Source organism: Penicillium soppii (assembly GCF_028829465.1).
Source record: "Penicillium soppii strain IBT 18220 chromosome Unknown utg000010l, whole genome shotgun sequence".
Lineage (NCBI taxonomy): Eukaryota > Fungi > Ascomycota > Eurotiomycetes > Eurotiales > Aspergillaceae > Penicillium > Penicillium soppii.
Window position 1 is genome coordinate 2143478 of NW_026643240.1, and position 14710 is coordinate 2158187.

The 14710-nt window shown below is 49.4% G+C and overlaps 7 protein-coding genes across 7 annotated transcripts; 2 read left to right on the plus strand and 5 right to left on the minus strand.

The window, feature by feature from the left end:
• Nucleotides 1–316: 316 nt before the first annotated feature.
• Nucleotides 317–1566, plus strand: N7529_011468 (GOLPH3/VPS74 family protein; the record flags this gene model as incomplete). The annotated part of the gene is made up of 4 exons (XM_057246994.1): nt 317–589; nt 663–909; nt 966–1459; nt 1516–1566. 4 exons carry the CDS (start codon nt 317–319, stop codon nt 1564–1566), a joined length of 1065 nt encoding a protein of 354 aa, XP_057092343.1.
• A 441-nt stretch (nt 1567–2007) lies between these two features.
• N7529_011469 (uncharacterized protein) lies at nt 2008–4164 on the minus strand (the record flags this gene model as incomplete). Its single annotated transcript, XM_057246995.1, has 1 exon — nt 2008–4164. One exon carries the CDS (start codon nt 4162–4164, stop codon nt 2008–2010), a length of 2157 nt encoding a protein of 718 aa, XP_057092344.1.
• Nucleotides 4165–4548: 384 nt separating this feature from the next.
• Nucleotides 4549–5976, minus strand: N7529_011470 (uncharacterized protein; the record flags this gene model as incomplete). Its single annotated transcript, XM_057246996.1, has 1 exon — nt 4549–5976. One exon carries the CDS (start codon nt 5974–5976, stop codon nt 4549–4551), a length of 1428 nt encoding a protein of 475 aa, XP_057092345.1.
• A 2402-nt stretch (nt 5977–8378) lies between these two features.
• N7529_011471 (phosphatidate phosphatase App1 family protein) lies at nt 8379–9596 on the minus strand (the record flags this gene model as incomplete). Its single annotated transcript, XM_057246997.1, has 1 exon — nt 8379–9596. One exon carries the CDS (start codon nt 9594–9596, stop codon nt 8379–8381), a length of 1218 nt encoding a protein of 405 aa, XP_057092346.1.
• A 938-nt stretch (nt 9597–10534) lies between these two features.
• N7529_011472 (eukaryotic translation initiation factor eIF-2-beta/eIF-5 family protein) lies at nt 10535–11654 on the minus strand (the record flags this gene model as incomplete). The annotated part of the gene is made up of 5 exons (XM_057246998.1): nt 10535–10708; nt 10773–10813; nt 10865–11413; nt 11471–11576; nt 11646–11654. The coding sequence occupies 5 exons, from the start codon at nt 11652–11654 to the stop codon at nt 10535–10537; spliced, it is 879 nt and encodes a 292-aa protein (XP_057092347.1).
• Nucleotides 11655–11966: 312 nt separating this feature from the next.
• N7529_011473 (histidine phosphatase family protein) lies at nt 11967–12843 on the minus strand (the record flags this gene model as incomplete). Its single annotated transcript, XM_057246999.1, has 4 exons — nt 11967–12033; nt 12090–12299; nt 12359–12737; nt 12783–12843. 4 exons carry the CDS (start codon nt 12841–12843, stop codon nt 11967–11969), a joined length of 717 nt encoding a protein of 238 aa, XP_057092348.1.
• Nucleotides 12844–13920: 1077 nt separating this feature from the next.
• N7529_011474 (uncharacterized protein) lies at nt 13921–14187 on the plus strand (the record flags this gene model as incomplete). The annotated part of the gene is given in 3 exon segments (XM_057247000.1): nt 13921–13947; nt 13987–14037; nt 14053–14187. 3 exon segments carry the CDS (start codon nt 13921–13923, stop codon nt 14185–14187), a joined length of 213 nt encoding a protein of 70 aa, XP_057092349.1.
• Nucleotides 14188–14710: the final 523 nt, after the last annotated feature.

Below are 14710 nucleotides of genomic sequence, written 5' to 3' on the forward strand. Positions count from 1 at the left end.
TTCGAGCCACACATCAACTTTGTTCTTTTCTCAACTTCCCACCCTTTGCTGTCCTTCACTAGAACCCAGGAAGATCTAGGTCAGTATAAATTTGTGACAGTTTATCGTTTTGGCTAGTCCACTCGGTCCCTGGTTTCCCCTGACACCGAGTCCCACTTCCGACTTTCGGTCACGGTCCCTCTTCAACGTCTCACAACTACCCTTCAATCACAAACCGGCATATAGATCGGCGCTGAGTTTTGATCCTTACCGACTCGCCATTTTTGTCTCCGAATCTTTTTGAAACCCCTCCCCTCCACCCGACCCCGGTATCCTCATGGCCTCACCAGCCGGGGGCTTGACTCGCCGCAGAGGCGCCGGTCGAGTCGCTGGCGCAGATGAACAAGATGACAGCCGAGTGTCATCACCAGTCTCACGCAATGGCTCGGCCATGGACAACCGCGGACCGGAGACCTCATTCACCAGCGCAGAAAACGGCCACAAAATCGCGTTCGACCCCCGCGACATCAGCGAAAATGAAGAACGGGGCAAGCAGCCCAAATTGACCCTGATGGAGGACATCCTACTGCTGGGTCTGAAGGATAAACAAGTGAGTTTTGAATCGAGCTCATTGGCTTGATTGCTTGGGCTGCGATTGCTGACTCTCCCCGCCCGCGCTTCAGGGTTATCTGTCTTTCTGGAATGAAAACATCTCCTACGCCCTGCGAGGGTGTATTGTTATTGAGCTTGCGCTCCGCGGGCGTATAAGCATGCAGAAGGATTCGTCGCGGCGACGCTTCCCCCTGGCCGACCGCGTCATCGAGGTCATCGACGATACATTGACTGGGGAGGTCTTGCTGGACGAGACGCTGAAGATGATGAAGTCGAGCGAGAAGATGAGCGTCAATTCATGGATTGATTTACTGAGTGGTAAGATAAGTCGGACATGGAGCTGAGCGATGCCATACTGATCGTCTTGTTTGCAGGCGAAACTTGGAATTTGATGAAGATCGGATATCAATTGAAGCAGGTCCGAGAACGACTGGCCAAGGGTCTTGTGGATAAGGGGATTCTCCGGACCGAAAAGCGCAACTTCCTCCTCTTCGATATGGCAACACATCCTGTGGCCGATGGCGGCGCAAAAGAAGACCTCCACCGACGGGTGCGCAACATCTGCAGTAACCGCACTGTGATTATTCCTCCCAGCCCGTGGCTCCCTGAAGACTCCGAGTACCGATACCTTCGTTCAATCACGATGGTCTGCGCCGCGTACGCTGCCAACGTCTTGGAGAATGCGCTAGTCACTATGAGCCACGAGGCTCGCGAGAGAGCGTTTGCACAGGTGGATGAGTTGCTTGCTGAGTACTCACAATGGCCATTTGGCCGGAGGGCCGGCGGTTCGCAGGCCATTGGGGCCAACCTGGCTCAGGCTATCAACGATGAGATCACCAAGAACAAGGACAGAGAACTTCAGCTGGAGGTAAGTCAAGCAACCTGTTAGGAAGTACATAAATCAATTACTAACGCCCTATCTAGATTGTCGCCGCATGCTTGAGCGTTTTTACCAGACTTGATTCCTTACTTTAACCGATACCGCGTTCCTAATACACTGTCTTTGTTCTTTCCACGACTTTTTTCTTCTTCTCTGGGCCTAAAACTGATTCGGTTCCTATTTCCTTGTGTGTAGTTTTCCCTGGAACTTGGGCAGAGCGTCGTCATTTATATGGGACTCATTAGGCCAAAAATCATTCTTGTATGGGATATCTCATTGATTTTGATCTACTTCTCCCCTTTGTGTTACTCTTTTTCTTGTGACCTTGCTTCCTGGTTCTGAGGACTTGAAATCTCCTTTACGTCTAGCTCGTTGAGTAAGTGGCTCCAAATGAGACTCGATGTGGCCTTTTTTCCTTCAAAATGATACATCCATTACTTACTTCTGCCTTTGCTACAACCAAGCCAGCTCTTCCACTCGATCATTGATCATTCAACATGCCAAGTAAAATTAGTCTGTTCAATCTAATTACAAAATCATTGCACCTTGACCACAACCATGTCCCCCCTCAACCCTCCAGCAGTCCCCGCAGCCCCAGCAGCCAGAAGATCCGCAGCCCTCGCAAGACTAACAACCCTAGCCTCTTTCCCCCTGATCAGATCCTCCTCTACCAACTCCCCAATCCGCTCAATAGCAGGCCCATCCGGATTAACAGGCACAAACCGACTAAGAATCCCTCTCTTCTTCTCCCCAAGCTCATCATTCTCCGGCACAAGCGGCGACTGCATAGCAACCTTCAAATCAACAACCGTCAAAACAGCCCCATGATCCTTAACAACCCCAGCAGCATGCGATGCCCGGAAAACCTCACCCCCAGCACAATCAAGCACAATATCAACAGGTTGCCACCGCCGCGCCCGGAACACCCTCGCAATATCGCACTCGCTCGGAGACGGCAGGTGCGGAACAACAATAATCTCATCAACCTTCCAGTCGTTCTCGATGATCTCCGTTTCCGCAGGCGTGCACGTAACACACACCCACGGCCGCACAGGCGCCGGGAACAGCGCGTCTACGCGCAGAATCTGCACCGCTATGCGGCCGATTTCGTTGTCTCGCGCGTTCGTAATGAGGACTCGGATATTCGCTGGCTTTTGCGTCTCGCTTGCAGGTGGATTGCCCATTATGCTGCCCAGACGGCTGCGGCTTGCTTCGCCCACGAGATTCAAGAGGCTGCCACGGCGCGTGCTGCTTGTGCCGCTGGCATTGGAGCCGGCTGCGCCGCCGGGGTTGTTGCTTTTGGAGTTGCCGCGGATGAGGGTGCTCAGACTGTTGCGGCGGACTGTGTTCTTGGGGTTTGGATCAATGGTGCTTGCTGCGCGGGGCGCTTTGCCCGTTGCCTTGGGGGTTCCGCTGACTAGACTGATGAGGCTTTCTCGGCGAATACTGCCGTTGGACTTAGCAGTGTTGGTGCCATTTGCATTGGGTAGTTGAGCTGAATCGACTTTGCTGGCAGGGCGAGCCAACTTGTCGATGTTCCCAATGCCCGAGCCAGCGCCCAAACCAGCACCGCTCGCTTTGTCGTTGAGGATTGTATCGCGGCGATTCCAATGCCAGGCCCATTTCCCATTCCCATTCCCATTTCCAGTTCCGGCCCCACTACCACTGGCATTATCGTTCATCATCTCGCTGCGCTGTTCGACTCCGCCACCCGTATCACCCGGACTCCGCCCACTGCTCCTGCCACTCGCAGCCCCATTCCCATTCCCATTCCCATTAGTGCTCTTGCGATGCCCATACCCATAGTCCGCACTACCGAGCACAGTCTCACGCCTCCTCCGCTGCCATTCCCACCTCCCCGTTCCATTCCCACCACTGCCAAATTCTTCATCATCCGTATTCAGCGCACGGGGCACATCAGGATCCAGACCCGCATAGCGGAACAGCGCCTGCCAAGCCGTCAACGCCGGCAACGCCAGGGCCGCCGCCTCCGCAACACCAATATTATCCGGCTTCGGCGCCATCTCGGCCTCCGTTGCTACGACGTAGTCGGCCGCGCCGCCATCGCGCTTATAGCTGACAAGCCCGAAGACCTGGTCGCCAAGCCTGAAGCGTGGACCTTCTTCGCGTTTGTCGTGCTCGCGCGGCGTGCTAGCTACCGTGCCGCAGATACTGTGCAGGGGGATGCGCGGCGTTGTGATTGGTGGGTTTAGGGCTGTTGCGAGGCGGATCTCATCATGGCAAAAGGCTGCTGTGTGGACTTTTAGGAGGTATTGTTGCGAGGTGGGGTGGGGTGTTGGGAATTTTGCATCGAAGACGAGGTCTGTTCCTTTCTTGCGGATTACGGTTGTTTCTGTGTCTGGGGAGTTGACGTCGGTTATTTCTCCCTCTGGGATCCCCTCTATGACCTCGATGAGTGGGCCTTCCGGGGCGTAGTATAGTGCTTGCATGGAAAGTGGCGTAAAGGCTGAGTCGTTGAGGCTTGGTGTTGTGCGCTTTGTGGATAGGTTGACTGATTGCTTGCCTAGTTGTTTTGTCGATAGATTTGCAGACTGCTTTGGGGAGATTGTCTGTTTTGTTGATTGCGTTGGTGTTGGGGGCTCTGAAGGCCGCTTTAGAGGCTCCGGTTCCGCGATTGGTTGGGTTGGGGGTATGCCTTGTTGCATACTGATGGAATTAGGCTCTTGATGCATTCTCTTGGTATGTGAATGTACAAATCTGTGCTCATTGTTTTTACCAACAGAAATTGTAGTCCTGTTGCAAGCCAACTGGCTTTTCATTTTTTTAATGTTTGCCATCTATAGATCGGAGGCTAGTTCCTAATCTTGACGTATGTAGGGCTTGGCATAGAGTCGCCACAGCTTGATGATTCCGATTAATTCCATTGCAATGAATAGCAAGATGAACTTCCTTCTTATATCAGTGTGGCTGTACTATGTGCTATAACAGGTCGATGTTGAGGCGTGGTTCGGTGTCAGAGGAGGCGTTGAGGCGTTGAAGATAATTGCACCTCAACACAGTATGTACTGACTCAGGGCAAATAGAAGCTAGTAAAACACAGACAGACAATGAATACATCACAGCTTTGACTTTGGAGTTGGTCTCGCGCACACCCATTGCATCAGCTTATCTCTCTGTACTCTCTCCATGATTTCTGGTTCGAGTGCCATTCTCACTTCCCAAGGTGAACCCCTGAAACGAGATGGCAAAATCCACGCAACACCAGATATCCGATTTTCTGGTAGGTCGAAAGTATGCGCTCGCCCCAGACATGATCCGAAATCAAGCTCATAGGACCGGAGATTCCGCATATTGCTCACGCTCACGTCTCCGGGGCGGCAATATGTGGCCCAGTCATTGCCAGCAGACAATTGTGATATCAGACCCTGAATAGAGTGCTTGCTATTAAATTGCATACACTCATTGATCTGATGGGCGAGCTCCGCAAGGATTTCGATATCATTTGAGCTAATATCTTTGATGACAGCAGCATCTCCGCTCGGTCGGGCGGAGGAAAGAACTGCGTCGATGCTAGCGAATGCTTCACTGCTAACAACTGCATTACCCAAATAGGATGATGGAAGTTGTAAGGTTTTGCGGACGTCGATAGGCATTGCAAAGCATGATTTCTCCGGGGTGGTCTCTACATCCGATCTGCTCCCAGTAGATGGAGATCCATATCGAGACCTGATGTAGCAGAGCCATATCAAGGATGAAACGATCGTATTACTTGACAGACGAGTGCCTGAGTGGCGCTGCATTTGGGACTTGCACGCATCTCGCAACCGTTCAATCTTCTCCGGATCTAGAACGAGAATGCGACTGATAGGAGACTCGGGGGACGAAGTCGGCGTCATATCACCAGCAAATGCCCCATAGCTAGTCTGCAGCTCTTTCGGGGCATTTGGATTCCGTCCTGCCTCGACAATTGCTCTTCGGGTTTCCGCCTCCTTCCAAGGGTCCGTCGCTAAAGAGGCGAGACCCGGGTTGTGACAGCATTGGGCGAGAGCGCTGAGTACATTGATAAAACCAGCGCCATCCAAGGCCAAGTGATAAAAGCTACAACAAAGAATAACTCCATCGCGCATGACATTGGCTTGGATTCGGAAAATAGGACTCAGGTCCTCCATAGCCATTGCGAATTCAAGAGGTGTGAATTCCTCGTTCAACATCGTGTCGTATGAGACGGTGGGGCCAGGCTTGGTAGGAGAGATTGACTTGTCGTGGTGTTTGATCTTTAACATGGGATATTCCTGTAGAAACTCTGCTGTTGCGGCCTGCACCTCCCGCACATTTTGCTTGCCCGGTAACTGGCTTGAGAAAGCGACATTGCCGGAAATGAATGGTAGAAGCAAAATAAGGCGACTGAGACCCATCTCCAGAGCCGAAATGGCTTTGGATGAGTTCTCAGGGTGGAATGTGATGAAGGTCGACATATGAATAGGGGCGGTCATATGGTCCAAAGTGCTGAGCACATACGGCTCAAAGACGGGTGGAAAGGCCATGTTTCTTTTCGACTGCCCTCAGAATCCGGGATAGAGCTGAAAAGTGAATCCAGGTGCTTGATGGCAGGTTTGAATTGGACAGAATGAGTCCCCCAAATCGCAGTGAAAACTTGTGTTTGTCCATCGTGTTTATAGTCTTTCTAGTGGAGCTCGTTTATGCGGATACCTTGTCCTAGCCTTTTCAATGGTGCCTGTCGATCTTTATCACCTATCACCAGCATTGATGCAGCTGCATGCAGCACAATCGATAGTCCACGCCAGCCCATCACCAATCCAAGGCCAGCAATAGCGTATCGATCGAAGTGGAGTTAGGTTCGTGTTTCGGGTTTACTCGGTGAGTGGCCCAACTGCACTATGATCACATTACTGCCCTTGCTAACTCCTGAAGAGTCGAGACATCAGTTCCCCATGTTTTAATAATATAAATATTATGTAGGAACGAAAGCCTGTGTGACCATATGTCTTGTTGTGATCGATGATCGTCTGTGATTAAAGTATTGATCCATTTGGCAACTGCGTGTTCCAGCAAAAGTACCAATGGGGCACTTCTCTGAAAATCAGGATATGGGCTGCATCAATGAAGGCCCTAGGCAAGAAAAGACAAATAATCTCCGACGAGTGTCTGTCGATCAATGAACTGCAGTGACACCTCCAAAGTTTCGATGCCCCTTGCGCCTCACCGCCCGTTCCCCAGCGCGCTAATAGACCTGGTACAAATAATTATACGGAGGTTTTAGACTGGCAGAATATAATGTAACTAAGGAGGTGGAGGCAAGGGGTGTCGTATTTTTGGAGGTGTCACTGTAGTAGTTAGTACTCCGGATAATCTGTTGACCCACAGGAATGAGTGGACCCCTATCGGAGTGAAGCCCTAAGCTAGCCAACGCCACATTCAGCGCTATACCCTCGCCCAAATCTACATATTTGGGCATTACACTATGTGTATAGCATCTTCATGTGAGATACCTAAGGCCAGGTCCTCCCAAGTTACGTATGTCAAGATCGACTGCTATAACACGCTGAGCACGAATTGATAAGAGAGTAAAGTTAAATTAATTGCGAATATGGGTACATGAGACGCCAAGAATGTTATGGCAGAAACGCTAGCAGTGGAGAAGCCTAGATAATTATACTAAGCCAATATGAATAGAACATAGCCACCTGTGAGTCTTTACTCTCAATCCACCTCCAAGCCAATCCAGATTAATTCAATAGCCTAGCAACCTTCACCTCTTCGTCAACAAGATAAACCTTTAGAAACCATCATAATCCCTTTTCCAACGTGCCAGCATCATTTCATAGCTTTTTCTCTGTGAAAGAATCCCAATTCCTGATTCCTGGCATGAACCTCTCTCAACCTCCCAGTCATTTTCGGCCAAAGCCTCGTTCTTTTGTTCTCGTATCCATTCGGGTGGGCGATACCTATGCTCCGGGTCAGTCATGATATAGTCGCGCATCATTACATAGCGCTCTATCGCGTCGAGACAGCATTTGTTGTTGTAAGCGAAATCCAGCCCATGCAAATAGGGTATGCTTGGGTTCTGCTACAACACCCAAATAGCTCCGTTCAATGTGCGCTGAGGCCACGCCTTGGACACATCCAGCCGAGGTCATCGCACCACGGACACACTTCGAGATAGCCCTCAAAGATATCGCTGTTCGAGGCGGCACGGTAGGCTGATTCGGATCAAGATTGGGACAGGGGATTCACTGGCGTGTGGTCGAACGATCACATCAGCACCAGACTCCGTGTAGCTAGAGAGCAGCCGCTTGCAACAAACGAGCAGATCTTCTTTTTCTTCAGTGAGAGAGCCTAAGGTAACCGAGGAATTGTCCTCGTCTTCATCATATTTCTAGTGTAGTAGACTTCTGGGCTGTTCAAGGTCCAACACCCTTATTTAGATGTCAAGGCATAAGAGACCATCTTAACACAAAGATCTGCCACGCAGGGACCTGGCCTGACGGCTTACGTCGGATTAATAGTCTCTGTAGACGCAATAGACGTGGATGTGCCACAAACAGTGTGTGTTACGGGTGTACCTTGGGGACTAGGGCTGGAAGTTGGGCGGGGGGCTTCTGTAACGACAAGGATGAAAGTACTTCGATTTCCTCCATAATCAAGTAGGAAATCTCCAACGTAAACATCCTCATTGAGAGTTTCATGATTGCTTTGATGGAGAGAAGGAGAAAATAAAAGCGGATCAAGGTCAATAAATTATACTATGTCCATATGTACTTGTAACTATTGCCGCAACGTATGAGGAGCCGAGTTCAGCCATGGCGCATGAAACCCTTGGAAGTGTATACCAAAACATTCAGACCCCACTTCAAATTACATATGTACACGTGGGAATATATAGTACTAGCCCAATCAAATATATACAAATTCTCAAAACCGATATCTACAAATCCTGATCCTCCATCCCTAACCCATCAACAAAATCATACAACTCCCTCGGGTCCTCAAAAACCGTCCAAACATGCCTGGGCACATGCTCAAAAGCCTTCTCAAACCTCTCCGGCACATTCTTCTCCTCCATATGCGCCACATCCATCACCTTCCGAATAGCAATAGCATGAATCCACCCAGGATACCTAACATACATCTCCGCGTAAGCCTCAGGATCCATCTGCGTCGAGTCACCAATACAAAGGACGCGCCTGCGCGGGAACCAGCCATGGATCTTCTCCATTCGATCAACCTTATACTCCTGCGTTTTCTCAGTGAAGGACCGAATCAAGCCCGAGATATCCATCCACGAGTAATCGCGCAGCACCAGCGTCCCGGGACAGTAATGATCATGCAGGAAGGCATGCAGGAAGGGATAAAGGTTATACGGAGATGCGGAGAGATAGAACCAAACCGGCACGAGCTCACTATCGAGGTACTCGTAGAGATCGGGCATGCCGGCGATCGGCTGCGGGATATCTGCGAAGGTGGTCTGGATAACGCCCGTTGGGTCGAGAGTCAGCGTGCGCTTGATGGTGTCGTCAATGTCGGAGATGATGAGCCAGCCGTCTGGCACGGCGAACGTCGTGTTCATCGACACCGGCTCGTCAAAATCCTGTAAGCGTGGTCGGATGACGGCGCCGTCTTCCATGGGGAGATGGATATGACCCATTTCGACGCTTTGGCTGACTATACCATTGCGGTCGGATGGGCCTAGGCTGTGGGATTGGAGGGGGCGGGAGATGGGGATTTGGAGGGTTAGTGTGCGGGACGGCGAGACGGCGTCGAGGAATGGTTGTAGACGGTGCTCGATGCGCTTGCGGGCTTCTTGGTGGGCGCCGTGCTCGCCATCTAGGCCGATGTAGTCGGCGATTGTGGCGACGATCTTGGTGATGTCTTTTCTGCTTTCTTTTTCGAAGATGCAGGCGACCACCTCGACGTGCCAGGATTGAGTTTGCTGGTCATTTGCTGGCTGGTAGGCCGTGTTGTCGAGCAGCCACACGGTGTTTAGGTGTGGGTTTGCTGGTTGCGCCAGCGGGTTTTTTGAGCCGAGGATGGACGCGAAGAAGCTCATAAAGGTTGAGCCGCGTCTTTCTGTCGGTGATGTTGGCGTGGAGGGCTCTGATTGTCCTTGGGTCTTGCTTTCGGCCTCTGCGACCGTTGAATCCATGATGCTAAGTTGCGTTTAGGCTGAAGTAGCCCATTTATAAAAGTTGAGAGATGCGAAGGAAGTGAGAATTGTCCGAGGAAACTCTCCGATATTCAGATAGGACATGTCAAAGCGCAGGAATCTAACGGGAATTTATCAGGGGAGAAATGATGATCATTAAATTAGCGTTAGTTGACGATCTAGCGTTAGTGAGTGTTAGTGCTGTCTGGTGCCCACCAGCCAAGGAGCCTCCATTCCGCCTGATGTTGCCTTCTTTTTGCATTTCCAGATACTCGTATGGCTATTAACGAGTTTGTGAAGCGAAGATCGTGACTTCATTTTGGGTTGCGCCCTGGTGACAGGCGCAGTCGATGGGGTCAACTGAGCACTTGCGGGGAACAAGCTTGGCAGTAGGGCTGAGCTTTTGTTCTGATGAACCGGTATCTTTTTTCTTCCATTTCAGCTGATCCTGCGAACTGGTTTCACAAGGAAGTGCGGAGCCATGGAGTTCTTGAATTCTCATGTCATGCGCGGGCCTAGCCGGGAACGGCTCTAGGCAACTAACTGATCATGGAGAATCCACCTGCATAAGTACCTATATAGGTAACGATATCCGTAATAGCTATGTCATTTCTGACTATCAATTGTCACCAAATACCCGTGGATGACATCAGGATATGCACACTTCAAAATTAGAATCAAGTGCATGCAGTACACTATAATTTCCCCACTATCATGGCCAAGTACTTGGGTGTCCAGGACGACCTTGGGAGCTTATACATTGAATCGGCTCAATGCTGCAATTAACAACTAGTATTAGCATTATCATGAACGGTATGCGAGCATCAGATGCATAGAAATCAGATGCATAGAAATCGAGTAATATTATTCTATTTCGCGTAACTATGCTGTGTTCATCATCATGTGTCATTCCACCGATCGATACATGCTCCAGCGCTTTAACCAACACGCTTTCTGCGGCCGATCTGGGACTGGAAACCGACTTTGATAGGAGCGACGGAGCGACGAGAGCCACAGGCATGGCAAGTAAGGAAGGACAGACGGTTTTCTCCCTTGGTGAGATCGGTGTCCGCGCTGCGGCAGGTCTTGCACTGAACATATCCGACAATGTACTAATTTTACAGTCAGCGGGTATTCTCCGTGAAATCCATCAAAATGAGAAGGATAGAGGCTTACCTGTCTGAGAACCTTTTCGATACCTCCCTGCATGAAACGGCCTAGTTGAAATTAGCATGTGTGAAAATATTCAAATGTTCAATGGGACGTACCTCTGATGACCAGGTGGTCTTCCTTGTCTATACTACCGCTTTGGGCACCGAGTTCGGCGAGGGTGAACTGCATAACGTGTTCGCGTGAACGATTCATACGTTCACAAATTGCGCTGAAGTTTGTCCAGGCAGACTTTCGGGCGCCTTGGCGCGAGACGTTGGGGGGAATCATTTTGTAGGACTTGCCGAGTTGCATGTCGGGGTGTTGCTTCTGGAGAACAGAGAAGAAGCGGGATACGAGAAGGGCGTAGGGGATCGCTTGGGTGGAATCGTGTTGCCAGATACCAGTTCCAGCCTCGGGGTCACCCTCAGCGACCTCTTCGGCCTCGGCGGTTTCGTTATCGACACCAGCTTCGGCGAGCTCAGCCTCGAAGTCCTTGGGGGTCTTGGTCTTCTTCTTCTTCTTCTTTTTTAGGAGGGAAGGGTCAAATTCGCCGTCGGCGGCGGGGGCGTCTTCGGTCTTGCCATCTTCGGTGCTCTTGGACTTCTTGGAGGTCTTCTTCTTTGAGAGACCCTTGAACATATCGGTAACCTCGTCGACTTCCGGGTCTAGATAACGATAAGCGTTAGCGCTGAAATCGTAATTGAGGAGCTGTTATGACATACCGTTGGGCTTCTCAGCCGCGGGAGTCTCTGTGACTTGGCCGTTGGTGTCCATGATGACTGAACCTTCGTCAAAAGCAACGGACTTGCGTTGTTTGGTCTCGAGTGTCTAAGTGGGGTAAACAGCGACGTGAGTTGCGATGATCTAAAAAAAGTGGTAAAGGAAAAATTGACTTACGTCGGCCATGTTAGTTAAGTGGCTTCAAAACCTCACCAAAGTGGCACCTGGGGCTTTTCTTTTTTGCCCCCGGAGTCACGTGATATGGTGAGTCACATGTTCATGGAGGGGCTCGATCGATAAGTGCCCAAATCAGGGTAAAAGAATGCCTCAGGCACAATTGGATATCGCTTTAAGGCTGCTTTACCACTATGTAATTATCTATCTCGCCCTTGTTTCGACTTTCATTGTAAAAACCACTTCTATGACCTCCAGGTTTAAATATAGTCTAACTATATATGTAAATTTTCAGTTCTAAGTAGTTATAGCTTGACCGACCCATTATTCCTGAACGGGATATCCACAGCCAACCACCAAAGCGGGCTCATCAATGCTATGATGTTGGTAGCTGCAAATTTCAAAGTCAGCTACTTGCTCAATGGAAACAGACTAGAGATATCGTACCTAAGAACACCAACACCGCCAGGATCAAGCATGAGCGAAAGGGGGAATTCCATAGGATACCCCAGCCAGCGCTTGGTAAAGGCACGGAGCAAATGACCGTGAGCAACAAGAACGATGTCGGAGGGTTTCTCTCCGTGCATGTTATCCTTGTGAGCCTCACGAATCTCTCGAATGAGGTCATCAATGCGATCAGCGACTTGTTGTGCAGACCTGCATTGAGTCAGATATCTCCATGTACAACCAGATCAACACATGAGAGAAAGACTTACTCGCCACCCTCGCATCCATCTCTCCAAATATCCCATTCCCGCTCGGTATCGAGACCGTGCTCCTTTCTCAATGCGCGAATTTTCGAGGTCACGCTACCTTCATACAGACCATAATCCCATTCAGTCAGTCTCTCGGTCTCAGTGACCTTCTTTGCTTCCTTGAGAGCCTGCCTGTCGGCATCGGAGAATGCAATCTCGAAGGTCTGAAGTGCGCGCTTGCGAGGACTGATGTACACATGTGCCAGCCTGGATGGGTCAATCAGTCTTCCTGGCCCGACGATCATCTTGCCGGATGCCTTGACTTGGTTCTCTCCATATGGGGTGAGTTCAAGCTCGGTGGCACCAGTGTACCGGCCGTTCTTAGTCCATTCCGTTTGGCCTACATCATTAGAAGTGGACGAATAACGAGGGAATTGGAACTTACCGTGACGGTAGAGGAAGACACGGGGAACACCGAAGTCTTTATCCTTGTTGTTTTCGGACATGTTGCTTTTGGGTATTTGGGGTGATTGTCGTTCAAGAAGCTGGTGGGGGGCGGGACAGTAGAAAACTGGGAGTTCCCGCTTCGGTGAGCTTCCAACTTCACCGGTTCACGTGAACTACGTAGCTTCTATTGAATTCATACGGCAAGCAAGGATAATATAGCAGGTAAGATAAATTGTGCAGGAATAAACGATGTAGGTTAAGAAAAATGCATCTAGCGATGGGATTGGGGACATGTGTATACCCTTCTTTCCAGTAAGAGAATGGATCCTCTCCCTTCGATTGGAGCAAAAGATCTAGTATCCCCCGCGAGAATCAGAGATACCTTTGCCATCGACCGACGTCTCTCCACACTAATCGTGGCCCGGATCATGGGCGGCCTTCCGCTGCCAATCCCCCGCCGCCCCTACCCTCCGCTCCGAATCAACTAATATAGAAGAGTTGAAGTTTGCAAACGTAGAGAAGTACTTCGAGAAATAACAACGGAGGGCCTACCTTTCGTTATTGCTTGCTAATTCATTATGAATGTTCTCTGCGTTTTCTCTACTTTTCATCAACCATTATTAAAGCTTTATTTATTGGGCCTTGGTTATTTAATATTAGACGAGTCTGACAATGAATTAGACCTTACAAATAGAGACAGACAGGAATTCCCTACATCAATCTTTCTATCGGGTTAAATTAATCGCATTTGGCCATGCAGCAACTAAACACAAAGCTGATCCAAGCACGCCCTACCTAGGTATTCTATTCATAATACGCAAATTTTTTAACTCCTTCATCTAAAGCTGCCTGCTTTTCAAAGTTTTTGCTCCCCTATCAAATCTACAATATATCAAAATGAATCTCAGTTGGCTACCTTAGCCTACGAAACGCTTTTACGCTCCCGTAAGAACCAGAGCGATATGTGGCTATGTCATTTATCGCACCACCTACACTCCTCAGTCCAATGCTGCACTCCCCTAGATCATCGATCTACTCAAATCCTACATGAAGCAGGGGTCATTTTCCGACCACCTTAATATAGAAGAATAAGCTATTTAGAGCAGAGCCTATAGACCCACAATCTTCCAGTTACCATGGCCGATCTAGCGCAGTTTGATAGGGTTTCGATAGACTCGATCCAAGCTCATTTTTTGTCTTAGCTTGTTTCGCCGGAGAAGCAAGGTCATACTATCCTATATCCGACGTATATAGTGATTAATTAAGAGTCACTAAAAGCTTTTCTGGATGCTCCGTTCCCGGAGGAGAAAGCGAAGGTGGATAGGATGAGGATTCACCCGATTCGCTATATTAAGGTGATAACGGCTTTTCCGGTGGTCGATAAGTATAATGATTATATATAGGTAGGGAGTATCACTGGGAAAGCTCGGATTAGACATACATTCGTCCGATCCGCCATAGGAAGGGGACAACATCATTGTCGGAGTCCGACGATAAAGAGTATAATAGTTTCCTAGGTAGATAAAGTGCTCAATCAATGATCTATATGATATATGAAATACCACTAAAGATAGGAACGATAAGGAGAAGGATACCTTAGGAGAGAACGAGCGAAGGAATATAGCAGAGTAACTAATAATTCAAAGATACATGTAATTATGAACTCGGAGTACCTAGAGCCTTAAATGAAATTTGTAAATGAATGATATGTAGGAGATTCTCATAAGGTGGAGGCTCTAGCTTCCCTACTTTCTGATCGATAATTCCCTACTGTAATTTCTACGATGTAACCGTACCACGACTAACATCGGCATAAAACACTCGCAAAGCCATACGAGAGATAAGCGAAGATTCCAAGCCTTGTTAGGCAGGGGGCCAGCGTCCAAATATACCAGGTCGTTGCGAAAATAACGACTAAGAGTCGGA